This window comes from Aythya fuligula, chromosome 14 (genome assembly GCF_009819795.1).
Source record: "Aythya fuligula isolate bAytFul2 chromosome 14, bAytFul2.pri, whole genome shotgun sequence".
NCBI lineage: Eukaryota > Metazoa > Chordata > Aves > Anseriformes > Anatidae > Aythya > Aythya fuligula.
The window spans coordinates 12,308,101-12,323,792 of NC_045572.1; the positions used below are offsets into that span (position 1 = coordinate 12,308,101).

At 40.9% G+C, this 15,692-nt stretch overlaps 1 protein-coding gene across 4 annotated transcripts in view; it reads right to left on the reverse strand.

Annotated features, from left to right (window-relative positions):
* The window catches only part of SGCD (sarcoglycan delta), a 204,403-nt gene that overhangs the window by 47,612 nt on the left and 141,099 nt on the right, over nucleotides 1-15,692 (reverse strand). For all 4 annotated transcript variants that reach the window (XM_032196768.1, XM_032196765.1, XM_032196766.1 and 1 more), the window contains exons 4-5: nucleotides 3,744-3,831; nucleotides 1,217-1,336 (exon numbers count right to left, since the gene is read on the reverse strand). In XM_032196768.1, coding sequence (XP_032052659.1) covers nucleotides 1,217-1,336; nucleotides 3,744-3,831 — 208 coding nt within the window. The remainder of the gene's footprint in view (nucleotides 1-1,216; nucleotides 1,337-3,743; nucleotides 3,832-15,692) is intronic.

Sequence of the window (15,692 nt, forward strand, 5' to 3'; positions counted from 1 at the left end):
TGCACATATTTTGAATGGTCCTTTTCAAAGTTTTCTACTAAAAAAAGACACTTGTAACTTTTTGAAGTTCAACATTTATCCAATAAAACTCATCTAATTTTTGTATACCCGATGACTAAACTGGTCCAGTATGTGCCAACAGTGACTTACAATTCAAAAGAGCCACCCTTGGCCTTTCTACAAACAGGAAACCATCTAGAGCAGTGCATAGGGTAACAAAAAATGTTAAGGGTTGGATATGAAATCTCATTTATGATCCTTAGACATGAGCTTGGCTTGAACTGGAGAGCAAAAGAATTCAAGTTTGTATGAGGTAATTTCACAGAACTCTCAAATGCATTTTAAAATTCTACAATTACCAGAACCTTATTTTCTCTACAAAAAAAAAAAAATATAAAAAAATAAAAAATTAAACAATCCCAGTCTCAAACCCAAAGTATATCCCCAGTTTCTATGATGAACTACCAATATAAAGCCTAGCAGGCAGGTCAGCTGGGGGGGCAGACCCAGCGTAGGAAAGGAAGTGTTCAAGCTACCCTGTCTGTCTTGAAAGGAAGATGGGGATGGAGAGGCCACATCACAGGTAACGTGTGTTTCTCATCCCATGCATGGGACATTTAATCATACTCATAAGCATAGCTGGAGATGGCTCAGAGATGCTCAACATGGTCTCACATCTGGCTTAGGAAAGATTAATCTGTATAAATGCCAGCAAACTATTTGGAGAACGCATATGGGATCCTAGTTCATACCTACATTTTCACTGCAGGTCTCCCCCTTAGTGTTTGCTCTAGAATGAAGAAGGAACTGGTGAAAATTGGTGAAATTAAAAATACAAAGCTTGAGGTTTCCCTAAGTGCAGAGAGCGACTGCAGCAATGGAAGCATCCTTACAGTGATCCCACGCTGTCCCTCAACCTAAACTCTAGAGATAAAGTTGTTTAGTTTCCAAAGCTGGTTTTAAAGCTGCTCCAGATAAACCACTTACAGGGGAGTTTTTTTCTGCAGAAGAAATAACATGTTGTGCAAGTTAAGAAACTCCTCAGACAGAAACTCCTGACCATTATCTCCCCGGGGAAGATTCAAAGTGATAAAGACAGTGAAAGGCTTTGTATCCAAATGAAGCTTTCCACAAGCATGAAGGAAAGTCAGGCAAAACTATTCTAAAATTTGAAGAGGTACATATTAAAACAGCGATTTAGGAAGTAATCTTTTACCTAAAACTCTCAATCTCTCTGCTCCGACTACTACTTCATTGTCATCTGCAGAAAACAGCAATTTTCCAGAGAGGGTTTTCACCTCAAATTTTTGGCTGTGTGCTTCCACTGCTTGGGGACCTAGAGAGAAGAAGAGATTTAGCATAAGCTTTTAGTGAAAAAGTGTAAGAAAATCACACAGTAGCTTCATACATTTAATAACCCCATTTTCTGAGATTACCCTAACAGCTCTGCATGCACAACTTGCATCTGACACATCAAGCAGGGACGTCTGTGCTTTTCAGAGGGTGACTTCTCCATAGAAAAGGGTACTGTTTTCTACCCAAATAACAACCCCTTAACTCAACTATTTCAACTTTTCTTTCTTTTTTTTTTTTTTTTTTTTTCTTCATGCTTATGCATGTCTTAAATTCACCATTAAGTTTGGCATAACTGGGAAATTTTTACAAAAAGACAGATCCACATGTGAAATAGCAATGAATGTAACCACGCTTTGAAGGCATTGGTACAGCTGTAAGAGGCATCAGGACTTCTGCTTCCTGACTATGTTTTCCTGGTGCTGAAGTGCAAATGATTCTTGGTTTCATGCCTGTTAAGTATGCCTGTATTAAAATGATACTGGTGTCACGCACCATCCAATTAAAAAAAAAAAAAAATAAAAAAATAAAAACACCACAACAGCAACAACAACAAACACCACAGGAACAAGTGTTTTGCTTTAAAGCTGCAGTTTAAGAGCTTGATCCCACCTCCACAGGGAGGTAACTCCTGGGAAGGGCTGAGGATTTCCATCTTGGCCCTGCAGAAGGATGAGCCATGAAGGGAAGGGAACTGTACGCAGGCCCAGATGAACAGCAGGGTCTCTCACATTTCAGAAAGTTTTTAGATGAGTACATCTTAGCTCTTATTTTAATTCCACTGCTTCTCCTGCAGGCTGCTGTGCAGTGCAGTGCTGAAAAGCCTCTGGCAAAGCATTTTGTTGTGGAGCCTGATAAACATCAACTGCCCAAACAAGCAATTCTGTGCAGGTCTGTGGCCGAAAGGCTACAAAGAGCAGGCCCTTCTGTTACCTGACCTAGGCTAAGCTTCTTACAAATTGCTGTCTAACAACCCTGTGCAACCCAGTCCAAACCACAGCCTCCCTGGATCATGCACTGCACAGAGCTGTGACTGGGCTTTGCTGTACTTTGCCATCTTCCTGACTAGTCTCATTTCTCAAAAGCGAGTCTTTTCTTATAAGCAGTTTCTAACTCCATCTATACACAGTGTTTGCCTGCACAGGTCATCTGTATTAGCATCAGGGCACACACAGAGTCACGTGTGTGGTTTGGACTGCAGAAAGGTGAGATCCCTGTACATCTAATTCTGCAGCAAAACTTATATTAAAAAAAAACAACTGCAGCCATTGTGAGAAAATTAAGTACTTTCAAGCTTTATGTTTGATTTGTGCCTCACTCATTAACTGCCTCCATACTCATCAGTGCAGCACACACAACACGGGATGACACCTTCAGTCCACTCATGAACCAAAACTGTTCCAAATGCAGAAATGAGCTCAGTGACCACAACATCACGCCAGGAGACGTCACTAACTACATCCTCCTGAGCTCTCATGAAATTAAGGCACTTAAGGGAACCAAATACCCTCTTGAAAATATATGCAGAACCGACAAACTAAACAAGTTCTTCAGAATGTGAGAATCTGAGAGCTTGGGGTTGAATTTATTTCCTTCCTCCAGGCAATTTTCATGCATGCTACTTAAATCATTGCTTACTGAAGCTGCATATTTAATTATTTAATACTGTGACTAGAGGCCAAAATGTTATTTAAGCAAACCAAACAACTTAGTCTCACATAGAAACAACATGTTTATGGATTACTGTTTCTGCCACAGAGCAATACTTCTCCCAGTCCCTAGATTAATCTCAATAAATAAATATCTATCCTATATCATATGTATGTATTATATATTAGTATTTTAGGCTCTTTCAACCCAAATTATATATGCATCCATTCAAAGGCTGCTGTGTGCTGGGGATTTATGAAACACCCATACACCCATCAAACACTAATGCTTGGAAATATCAGTTTTCATCTGAAGAAGAGCATAAAAAGCTCTAAATTGCTGAGTGTCCGAACCCAGCCCCAGTCAACCAGCAGAGTTCCCAAGATCTTAGGCAAGTTAAAAGACTCTCAGGAAAATCCTGCCTGTTATGACAGAAATGTCAGCCTGCATATGTTCTTCTTGACCCTGAAGTCGTACAACTAACCTTTCTGCCTCTGGATTGGCTTTCAAATGAAAACGATGGTCTGCTTCGTTATCAGAAAGCACCAGCCAGCTGCCTCTCCAGCACAGCTTTCATGTCTCTAGCTTTGTTTCTACAAAGTAGAGCAAAGTTTTCATTTGTACTTCACAAGACACCTGGGCTCCCCTCCGGCGAGCTGTCGGAAGCCAGCGCAGCATCCCACAACACACCCTCTTTCATCTCGTCTTAACAACTCCATGCAGCCTTTCCCCCTCCTTACCTGTTACAAGGCGAGTAAGGACTTTAGTCTTCTCATTGAGGATGTTCACCGTCACATTTCTGGCAGACTGGAAGTACAGTGGGTTGCCCTGGAACGAGACCACGAGAGCACGCACGTGAGATGGGGGCAGGCAGCCCGAAACCAGCCTGCTCCAGGCACCTGGCTGCTGCTGGGCTGCCATCAATGACTGCAGAACTGGGGACGGGGTTGAAGTGCCAGGCTACCATGCTTGTACTCTTGTGTGTTGATTTGTGTGTGTCCCATCACTGCACAGTACTGATGTAATCCAGAATAGAATAAGCTTATCTGGAAGGGGCAGCAGATGAAGCCCAAAGCCAGGCAAATTTCCTTTCCTGCAACCTTGCACTCCTCCTCCAAGCATGCTGGTGCAAGGGGAGTTTTCTGAGACCTCTTATATTTATGTCAGCTCCTGATGCTGCATTAATTTTTATTGTCCAGGTTGAAACCATACTCCACACCTCTTTTTGGCTCAGAAAACATCTTAGAGACTAGCCTTGTTTTAGGGATGGTTAGCTTTATTGCCGGTGTAAACCAACCAACCTGTTATTTAGAACATGCAGATCATATAGGACCTGACCTAAGCGTCCTGAAGTTCAGGGTATTTTGGGAGGCTGATTACAGCAGTGCATTTCACAGTCAAATCTGCAATACTGCATACAGCTTGAGACGACTACGATGGGTGATTGCGTATAAGTACTTCACGGACACGTGAGTGAGCTGTGCCCAGGGAGCTCTGAATGAGAAAACCTTATTAACATATTGAAACTACCTTTGGTCCCAAAGCACTTATGAACCATCCAGCACTTACAACCACCACCATCCAGACTGGGAAGCCAGCACGTACTGCTTCATACCAGACCCATCTCATCAGGTCTGGAGATACACAAGACATGAAGCCTTCCCCACACCACACAGATTTCTTCCCATTTTTCATTTTTATGCTTTAAATATACCTCTGAAAAAGAAGCTAGAGCAGCTGTTAACACACAGGAGCCACACAGCTACCTGGCACCATCCGTCTCAGGTATTTCTCCCGCAGAGTGAAGCCAAAGAAAACCCACAGCGAAAACCATCTGGCTCCTTCTGTGTGGAAACGTGTCCAAGACACCTGGGAATTTGTGTTTTCTACAGGCAGCCCCAGTCTACACAGGTGGTTTTCTTAGGGGCCATTAGCCACCTAAGGCACAAACACAGGATGACCCCAACTTAAACCAGCCAAAAGTCTAACACGTGAGGTAGAAATTCACTGCTAGTATGTCTTCATAATGTCTAAAGCAAACAGCTGAATAAATTCTTTAATCAACTGAGCCGGAGCATTGGTAGAGAGGATACAACAGTAAGAAAAACAGCAAGGAGGTGAAAATTTGATGTTCATGCACTTCTTACATCAAGGTCTATTCCCACTGCTTCGAAGTATTTCCATTAGGAATGAACATTCAGGAGTGTATAGGTCAGGCATATTCTCTTGGCCTCCCGATTTTATAAGGAATATAATAAATATTTGTATAAATGCGATCTTTCTGGGTCATGGCAGAAGAACTACGTTGCCTGCATATAAAGCATAACAGGAGCACAGAAATGCACTCACTGGGGTCCTGTGATGGACCAGAGCTTCAAGAGGCACTTGTAGTGATGGGTGAAGAGTTCCCAGCAGCAGTGCTTGAAGGAAAAAAAAAAAAAAAAAAAAAAAAAACCACACATAAAAATACCACCCAAAACAACCCCACGTGTGAACAAATATTCACAATAATTACATTTGTGGCTTTAAGTATTTGTGCTGCATGTACCTAGGAGATCAGCCTTTCAGAAAAAAGGAAGGAAGAAATGGGATTTATTTGTTCAGTTATAGCTAGACCATTATGGCTTCATTCGGACTATTTGCAACTAAACTATAATGCAAAACTAAAAATAATAAAAAGAAAGAATTCTACATAACAACTTCCAGACCTCGGGCAAGTTTCAGAAGCTCTTGGTGTCTCTGTCTCCTCATACACTAAATAAGGACAAATCATCTTTTTAACCTCTGTGATATGTTTTACAGTATCTGAAACTGAAATATTATTAATAAGTTACAAGAGCAATAGAAATGACTGGTAATGATTTTGCTTTTTTTTTTTTTTATAATTAATTTTTGTGTTCTTTTCCCAAGCACCTAGGAGTTAACGTTGATTACCATTTTATGGTTAATAGCATGGATAAAGGATTACCTTCACCTGAAGACCTTTCTCCTCTGGCATTAATTCACTGCAGCCCTAACCAGAGACCTAATTTGAACACCCTTAGGGATAGCAGCTTACTGCTACATTTTCATTTCACATGTACAGATGAAGGATATTTTTAAAGGCAGACAGCTACAACCCGCATGAACTATAGCTGCAGATGAGATTATAACCACTATAAAAACACGCGATATGTAGCACAGAAAGGTCACATTTTTGATTTGCACTATTTGACTTTTGTTTATGGAGTTATGTAAACACAGAGTGTATTGAAAAGGCCAGGAAACCTTCTAGTTCAAATTAAGGTAGGAAAAATCATTCAAGCCCCATGACTGGCTGGCTTTGAAGCTCTGTTACTGTTCTTCATAACAGGAGGTTCACTACAGAAGTAGCGCACGATGAGCCAAGTAACCGATATAAAAAGAGTTTCAGAAAAAGTTGCTCCAAAGAAGTCTTACAAGACAAGCTAAGAGCTGGCATCCACCTACGGAAGACTTAAAATACATAATCAGAACTTGAAACGCTTATCCTAGCACAGTCATCTCATTCACTGATTCAGAGCTCAGATTCATGCAGCCTTCAAAAAACTAGATTTCTCTAATGGAAGAGTTATGTTTTTATTGGTCTGCAGGGAAGGAACATTTCAAGCACTTAATGCAATGCCCGCTCTCATTTCCATAATTCTTCTTCCATTAAGTAATGAAAAAGAGCTAAAAAAAATTACTCCCTTCTGCTGAAAATTCTGCAGACTTTGTGTCCATCATCTTCTGTTTACAAAGGTAACAACACTGACATATTTTACACACTGAACATTTAAAAAACAGTCCCCTGTTGCAAGCTTAGTGATGATGCCAATTTCCTTCAATCACATAGGAAAAAAACACATTAAAATATTCTTAAAGAGGTTAGAAACTATAACTGAAAAGTGGAAACCTTTCAATTCTCCTAGCATTTCATGTTATCATGACACAAAATTAAGTATGCTGATGTGCTTGAGCAAATGGAAATCTAGATATCAACATGGCATCATCACCACGATAAAAATAATTACGTGCAGTGAAGTAATATCACCACAAACTTTATAGACCTAAAGTTAGAATATTAGCATGTAATAAAAAAAAAAAAAAAAAAAAAAAAAAAAAAAAAAAAAAAAAAAGAATGGTTGTACTTATAAGACTGCAAGTATGAGACATACCATGTTTCTGAAGTACAATATGTAACAAACCAGTTTAGAATCTTTCCAGATAAATAATATCAAAGAAATTATACATATTTTATTCTGGGACATGATGCAAAGAAAACTGAAGTGAACTGAAAACTGGATTTAGCATTCTTTTCGGTTCTGAAAGTAGAGAAAATAATCTTTTTCTGTTTGTCTACCAGTTTCTCTAAAAGAGGTTCTACCCCATTCTTCAGGAAAGCACATTTTAGATAAACTAAATCTGATATCTCTGATCACACAATAATCCAACATATTTCACTGCTTGCATGCTATCTGATGTGCTGAGAAATCTCTTTCTCTGTCATTTGTTCTTCTTCCCCTCAATCACAAATAGTACAGCAAGATTTCCCTGCACCTTTCCTTAGCACAGACACGGGCTTCTCTCAGCCAAGTGCTGGTACTGACACACTCTTTGTGCCCAGAGTTGGTTGTTGAAACTTTAATCCCTTTACCATGGCCTTCCGTTAACTTCAGTGCTGCAGCAAGTTAGCAGAGTTGTAGTTCATGTCCATTTTAGCCACCCCATAGCACTGCACCGAGCTGCCTCCAATCTACCCTACTGTGTGACACTGCAAATGAAATCATCAGTCACTCCTTTCTGATGCTGTTTGACATTACTGTTTCTTTCCAGTGATCGCTTTGTTCATTTGGCTGAAGAAATTGAACTAGAGACATGGATGGGAAAAGGACTTTTTTTTTTTTTTTCCCTTCTGCATGTTTTCCCATTTGCTTCTGGCTTATCTCAAGCATTTTCCTTGCAGAATGCTGACAGAGGATTCCACCTGCAGTTCCATTTCTGGGGAAAATGTGAGGCTGAGATCTTTTAGGGACTCTCTAGGTTGGTTATCCATCTCCACCCCATGGCAAATCTATTATTCACCTCTGCAGAAAATCCTACATAGTAAACACATCATTCTGCCCATTAGTCCAGCCCTTCATTAGCAGACCCAACAATAATGCAAACATTTGCAGGCAGAAGTCACCCCAGCTATTCAATATATTAAGATGTTGGACATACGCTGCAGAATAAAGGATCTGTAAAGTGCAAATTTACGTCAAAATAGTGTAGCTTGTTTTCCCACTAAGCAGTGAGGTATTCAGTAAAACACAGAAGACTGCAAAAGGTATCGACTGCTTGTTTGCTAGGCTAAACACATGGCAAAACAAGCCCTAACAGCTCACTAGGTGTTTTTTTGGCTCACTGTGGAAGAGATGCTAAAAACTCATAGATCAAAGACCAAACCAGAAAAAGTACTTTGACTGACAACCCAAATTTGCAGCTGAAGCAATCTCAGCCAGTGCTGTCTTTAAGAAAAGTCAATACTTTAACAGATGTCTTTAGATTGTTTTAGGGAACTATTAAAAGCAGGTGCAAATCTTTCTAAATTTTCACAGGCAATTTTAAAATAATGCATCACAGTCCATGCCTGTGTATTTTGGACAGTTAAAAGCAATAGCTTTGATTTGATCTTATGGATTCAAAGAGTCTTCAAGTTAAGTGCACATGAAGCTTGTGGAAATAATGAAAATGGTGGATTTCCTTCAGGCTTGAAAATAGTAATGGGAAAAATTAAAACATTAAAGTTTAACCCAGCCTGGCAAAGAACAGTCTGGAGAAGCCACTCAGAGCACCATTTTCCTGCTCATCTACACATCTCACTGACATACAAAAGAAAACCTAGTGCTCTGTACACAGCTGGACTGTTAGAGGGCAAAAGCTTGATTTCTGGAGAGCAACCTGATAGCCCACTATGAGAGCAAAAGCACTTCTTCACCTGGCCGACAGCCACGGACAGCTCACTCACTTCCCTGCACCCTTGAGTGCAGCTCTAAAGAGCTGCTGATGGATAGGAAGCATTTGTGGGGGGTTATATCAAATACATTCCCTTCACGAAGCCCAAGCAGTGTTACTGTTACACCTACGTGCAATAACTGCACTAACAGCCATGGTACCTGCCCTTTGCATTGTGTCTCCAATGGTGGAGACAACTCACAGACACACACAGGTGGAAGAGATCGAGTCCTGAGGAGAAAAATCCCCTGTTGCTGATGTTGCAGGTAAGAAGAAGCTGCCACGCATCTGTGTCTTGCAGGCAGGCAGTGAAACTACTTGCAAACAACCCCCTGTGCACAGAGCCCTGGACCAGCAGCAATTTAAACTCTTTCCAGACAGCACAGCTCTAATCGACCAGATCAGTGTCGTGCAGTGGTGCCACAGACAGCTGCTTTTCCCCCCAAGAGGCTTGTTATTTTAAGATACTCTATAAATATTTGTATAATGCTTAAACTCTTCCCTTAAAAGATCATTGGGAAATCCTGACAGCAGTTTCTTGTGAAGACTGGGAAGAGGAAGTGGACTGGGTATAACCCATAGTTTGCATGGGCTGAGCACACAAAAATGTACATATATGGTTTTTATGCAAACTTACAGTGCTTCACCCAGAATTCACCTTCAATCAGATACGGGCACATTTGCCTGTGAATAACACAATCCTACCTCGCTGTCTGCTGTGGCTCTACTGCTTTGTTATTGGTTTGGGGACAGATAGCAACATGCTGCTAGAAATCTCCCGTTCTTGGTTCATTCCAAATCTCATTTCCCGGATATTTGGGGTATGAGGTAACTTTTCACGGTTTTGTCTGTTTTGGAGTAGCAAGTAGTCACTGCCTGTAAATGGAGACAAAAAGCAATCATTTCAGGGCGCAAGACAACCTTCACCGAGAATGGGAAACTTTTCTAATGAAAACTCACAAAAATATCACCTCTGCTGATTTTCTAATGCACCCAGACCCAAGCAGCACAGGCTGTCCGTGGCACAGCCCTGCATGCAAGGTCGTATTTGCAATTGTCAGGCACATCCTGAGACCTACCAGCAAAGGTGACTTTTTAATCCTCACTCTGTCCCTTCTGGTCAGTTGACACAGACAAGCTTCAATTAGCATCACTGATCCGGTGTTGTGAGTTCTGATGTAACTTGCTCATCCTTCAAAGGGAAGCACCAATAAAGCTCTCACTACACAACACTAAATGCAGAGTTTCCTACCCACAGAAAAGTCCAGAGCATGCTGCGAGCACAGACTCAAACAAAACAGTCCTGGACCTGATCCCTAGCATACACTGGAGAGTTTTTGGTGATTGAGAAGCTCATGGCTGTCCTCATAAAACAGAGAGTAGTGAGGAAATAATCAGGTTGAAAAAAAACCTCAGAATTCAGAACAGATGCTGCAGATCAAGCAACTGGCACCACTGTGAATCACAGCAAACCTCACCAGAACATTGTACAGACATCGCACACCTCCTGAAAAACGAACAGACAGAACGCTGGGCAGCATCTATCTTTGGCTGTGAAGAAGACAAATTTGGGAGTATTCAGCTTGGAACCCCTAAGATCCTGCTTGGAAGCAGCCTAGCTTTCATCTGCATCAAGAGAAACCATGGACTTCAGGCCAAACTTGCAAGCCAGCCATCACTGTTTCCATTTAAGTTGCCATACATTAGAAAAACCAATAGATCTTCCTTCTGTTTCTCATATAGCTCCCCACAACAAGAACAGGATTTTGCCCAGAAGCCTTCTGGCACAAAAATTTAAGTCAGTAGCTAAATCCCTAGGTGTTAGATTGAAAACATCTTTTAATATTATTCGAACATGCTTTTTGTTGTTTAATCACCGAGTCTTTTCTGATCTTAACTTTGTCCTTCAAATGGTTGGATATAATGTTCATGTAACTAAATCCCTTTTTCAGTAAAACTTCTGATTTGACAGTGTAAGCTTTTCACAGCAGAATGAAAACAAACTGTGAATGGAATTGATAACAAACAGATTAAAATGAAAGCTACAAAATGCCCCAGTACATGCTATATTTATGTCTAAAGATGATTACTTTCAGGAAGGAAGCAATAGGTCGAGTGCAGAGGTAACAAAATGCAGTCCATATCCATTTCTTCCTAGAAACAAACTCTTTTCACAATTGTAATGCACCCAAGTCGTGTAACCTGGATCAGTGACAGAGCTGATAGAGCCCTGACCTGCAACTGGCACTGAAAGACATAAATCTAGAAAGTCGTGAGGTGACTCAATGCGTTGGATTCTAACCTCTGACATTTTATTAAGTACTCAAATACTTAAAAACAAAACACTCAAGTCCCTTCTATGCAAACAACGTGCAGTCATGTTTGCAGAAAGATATCTGTTATTGTACCGTGCAGCTCTGAAAAGTTATGTAAAAATACTATTCTCATCCAACATATTTTCACAGCATATATAATACACAATGGATAATACACATGTTGGAGTTTTATGTCCAACACTACAAGTCCCCCTCCCCCCCTTTTTATGGCATTTCTTGGAATTCATTTTAAAACAATAGAAACATAAGATAAATTTCCCACTGATATATTAAAGCAATTACATCTCTGACTCTCCTTTTAAAGTGCAAAGAAAGCAGGTGTGTGATGGGAGATCTAAATGGCTGGATTCTGGTTTTGGATGGCTACCCAAGGGGTTTTGTATCCTTCAAAGTGATTTATTTTTGGCAATCTAGGGATTTCTCTCTTTAAAAGAATTCCAGTAATAATCTCACAAACACAGCACTTAGAGAGCACGGCTGCTTCTTCAAGATGCCTAATCAGCTGCTTTGCAGCTGAGATTCTTCTGAAAATTAAATTACACCATGTCTGCTGACATTAAAAACAACACTGAAAAAAATCTCTGAAACATTACATATGCCTTGACTTCTTTGCCATTATTTTCCTTTTTTTTTTTTTTTTTTTTTTCCATTGGCTTATAATACAAAGAAAAACACAGATGACATGATGAAACCAATAGACATACACATGAAAATTAAATGCAACTGTGCATGTTAGAATTCTATTCAGTGCCCATGGGGGTAGAAAATCTGGATTTGTAACATTTGAAGGCTGCTGCACATCCACAAAACTTTCGGCATTGGCAAAGACTCAGCTGAGCATTGCTGGCTCCCTGGGCTGGAACCTGAAAGAATCAGAGGCACCATGTTCAGCATCAGAAGTCCTCTGGCAAGACACTCTCAGCCAACACCTGAAGACAGAAGACAAGAGAACAGCACAGCTTGTAAAATGACCAAATAAGTTTGAAAATGCTTCAAGACCTTTGCTGCACTCTGAGATCACCCAAAGGCATTATACTGGAGTTGATCAAATGTGTTCAGATGATTAACTTGGTGTTACTGGGGAATGACTCTCCCTTGCACAAACCAAGCAGGAAACGAGAAATTGCAGTGCTCTTAAACAGGAGAGCAGCAGTCCTGGGTTCTCAGCATGCTGATCACCACTTCCCACTACAAATCAGCCAAGCATTCACTATTTTCATTTATTTGAATTCTTCCACAGAAACGCCTAACTGCAGTGGCTGCTCACATGCAGGCTGAGAGGCAGCTCACACCGATCTGATCCTTGTATACAGGAGGTGTCGCAGCAGCAGGACTATGGATTTGTGCTAAGTTACAACCTATTTGCTGCCTCGAGCTGCCCTAGTTATGGTCAGACTCCAGTGGCAACAGATCTCTTTCTGAAGTGAATGCGCTGGAGGTATGCACAGGACCATAGAAGAGAGAGAGTGAGAAATGAAGAGAGCTCTGCTGAGGTTTAAAATATTCTAAATCATCCAGCTATATAGCTACTACAGCGCTCGTAACTTTTACTCCAGACAAGTGTGCAGATCTCTGTTCATGTGTTTTCATTTTTATGGCCTTTCTGGTATGCCTACTGCCTGCCTTAAACATCTTTTAAAACTACTGGTAAATCACACCTCACTATCTATAAAAGGCATTTGAAGACAATATTAAAATTATACGGAACCAGTAATTTCTGACTTACTTTCTCTTACTATCAGCGTTACCTGGACGATAGTACAACCAGAAATAATCAGGATGTCTGTCAGTCAGTGAGTTGAATATGTAGACATTTAACAGTACATATTCTTACTACTAAGAAAGGAACAGTAATATTTTCTAGAAGTCTGATTCACCTGAGATACTTGGGTTCTGCAATGCTCACACCACCTTTTAGGCACTTTGTTACTACACTGTATAGTTCCAAGTTATATATCTAGATATTTTTCTCCAGGATCGCTAATAATGTGGCTATCCCTGAACATGGCTTTGAAACCCTAACTTTCCTTCACAGCAGGTCATGGATCACTTACTTCTGGTATGACATTATAGATGGCCACGCCAACTTATGTATGCACATACAGCAGGAAACACAGGCAAGATCCTAGCTGAGGCCCCTGGTGTTACTGAAATTCAGCTGCTGCTAATAAGAAGAACGGAAAACATTTCCATCTGTCTGGATTGAGAAAAAGAATTCATGTCTGCGTCCATATGCTGATATGTAGACAATACTTATGGACACATAGACATATGTGAGGTAGCCAGCAACACAAATCAAATCAATCACAGATCACAGCATGCTATTTGCCTAATTATGAGTAACACCTCACATTTTTTATCTACGCAAAAAGCACTTTGTGAACGAGCAGATGGCATTGCTATGGGATGGCACCATCCTCGACAGTTGCAGATGCAGAGCATTTACACAGCATGCTGAAAAAATGACACAACACAAGCTGCTTCCTGGGAAAAAGATTCAAATTGAACAAGTGTCACCAAACAAAATACACGCATTTATTGATGTTCTGAACTTATCTGATCCAGCCTTTCTCCTCAAATCAAATACATGCGTGCAGGCCAGGGAGTGATGCTATCTAGACATCATTAAAGTCTCTTAGATAGAAGTGTCACGTGTGCTGCCTTGCACAGAAAAGCAGAGATGCAGACCAACTTGAGTCTAGTTCCAACCTGCAAACAATTTAAATCCACACAAGCAGAATCAATAGGAAGAAGCCCTGCAGAGAAAGCAATTACACTGCAAAAGCAACTATATTACAGCACGGTTACGGCTGGAAGGCAGGACGCAGAAGGCCATCCTCACTTCTGTGATTACCCACCAGAGTTCTCTCCAATGCATCTGGCCTGTGAAGTGACAAGGTTCAGCCCGGACATGTTCCTGCAATCCAAGCATTTCTGTTTCTAGGCATCTGTTACAATTATAAGGCTCTTCATTATGAGACCTGTCCTTCAGGTTTGCCATGAGCCACAGGCAAACATTTGTGCATCAGGAAACGTGTTTGAAGGGCTCAGCGTGCTTTCCTTTTCAATAGCTTCATGGGAGCAATAATCTCGATTCCTGGAACTACAATTACTTATTCATTGGAGACTTGCCACTTTACAAGACACAAAGAAAGATCATCTGACCATTCTTGGTGATAGAAAATGTTTTATATTCAGGTTTTCTATTCAAATTCTTGCTTTTATATTCAAATTCTTATTTGTGGTTTGTCATTTTTTTTCTCCTTATTTTTCCACTGAAGCTGCTGCAAGCACACACACTGGCATGACAGGTTTGAAGCAGCTATAAAATGATTGATGAAAAACATATTTTGGCCTTGTTGTGGGAATATTTATTGTAGAAATATGCTGAGTTAACTCTGTAGGGGCATATTTGGGAAAATGGGACATAAAGAAAGGCTGGACCCATATCTGTGCCTCTGATACAAAAGTAATTTCATCTGTTTTAATTATGACACAGGGTTATTGGGTCACATAGACAATTGCACAGATTGGTTTTTATTCCTTTTACCTAACCACTTTGTTTCTTCTGCTGAAATGATCGATAAGAAGGATGTTCTGTCAGTCTACACGACTATACAGAACCTTCCCCACAGGAACGAACCAGAGTGCCAAATCCTGACCTGCAGTGCTGTAACAGTCCACGTGTGAGTTAGTGTAAGACAGGAACCGTCTTGGAGAGGAAGAACCCACACCCCAGGAGAGGCAGAATGTTGAACAGGCGAGACAGTGCTACACTTGAAGAGATAAAACGACAGATGCAGCTACGCGTGTGACCATGAAATTGAATTGATTTGGAGGAAAGATGCTAAATCCTGCTGGACATTGCTACCCAGAACACATGCACCTACAGAGATAACATGACAGCAAGCATCTGACCAGTGGGACAATTGCACGAGCAGTAATAGGGTGCTCTGTGCTGAGATTTGACTGCGTCCTGCAGCTGCCATTCAATAGACACTCCTGGGTATCTACTTCAGGGCTAAGAGAGCAGAGAAATGCAGGGCATTGCCAATGAGCAAGAATACATCCCTAACCAACACCACTGGGGGCCCAGGGAGTGTTATTTCAATAGCTGTCAGTCTCACAGAAAGAGCAGCAGATGCTTTTTCCATGCCTGGAAGAAGACAGGAATGTTGTTTGGGGAAATGGTGAGTAATGGCAAAAGCAGCCAGAGAGATGAGGATGTGTGAAGGTAAAACAGAGCACAGGGAGACATATAAAAGCCAAGGACCCAGGATTACTCTTTGGGCGATCCACAGGATGGCTGAGCCTGTCTGGTTGTCACCACTTTTAAACAGAGGACATGTGCCTCCTGAT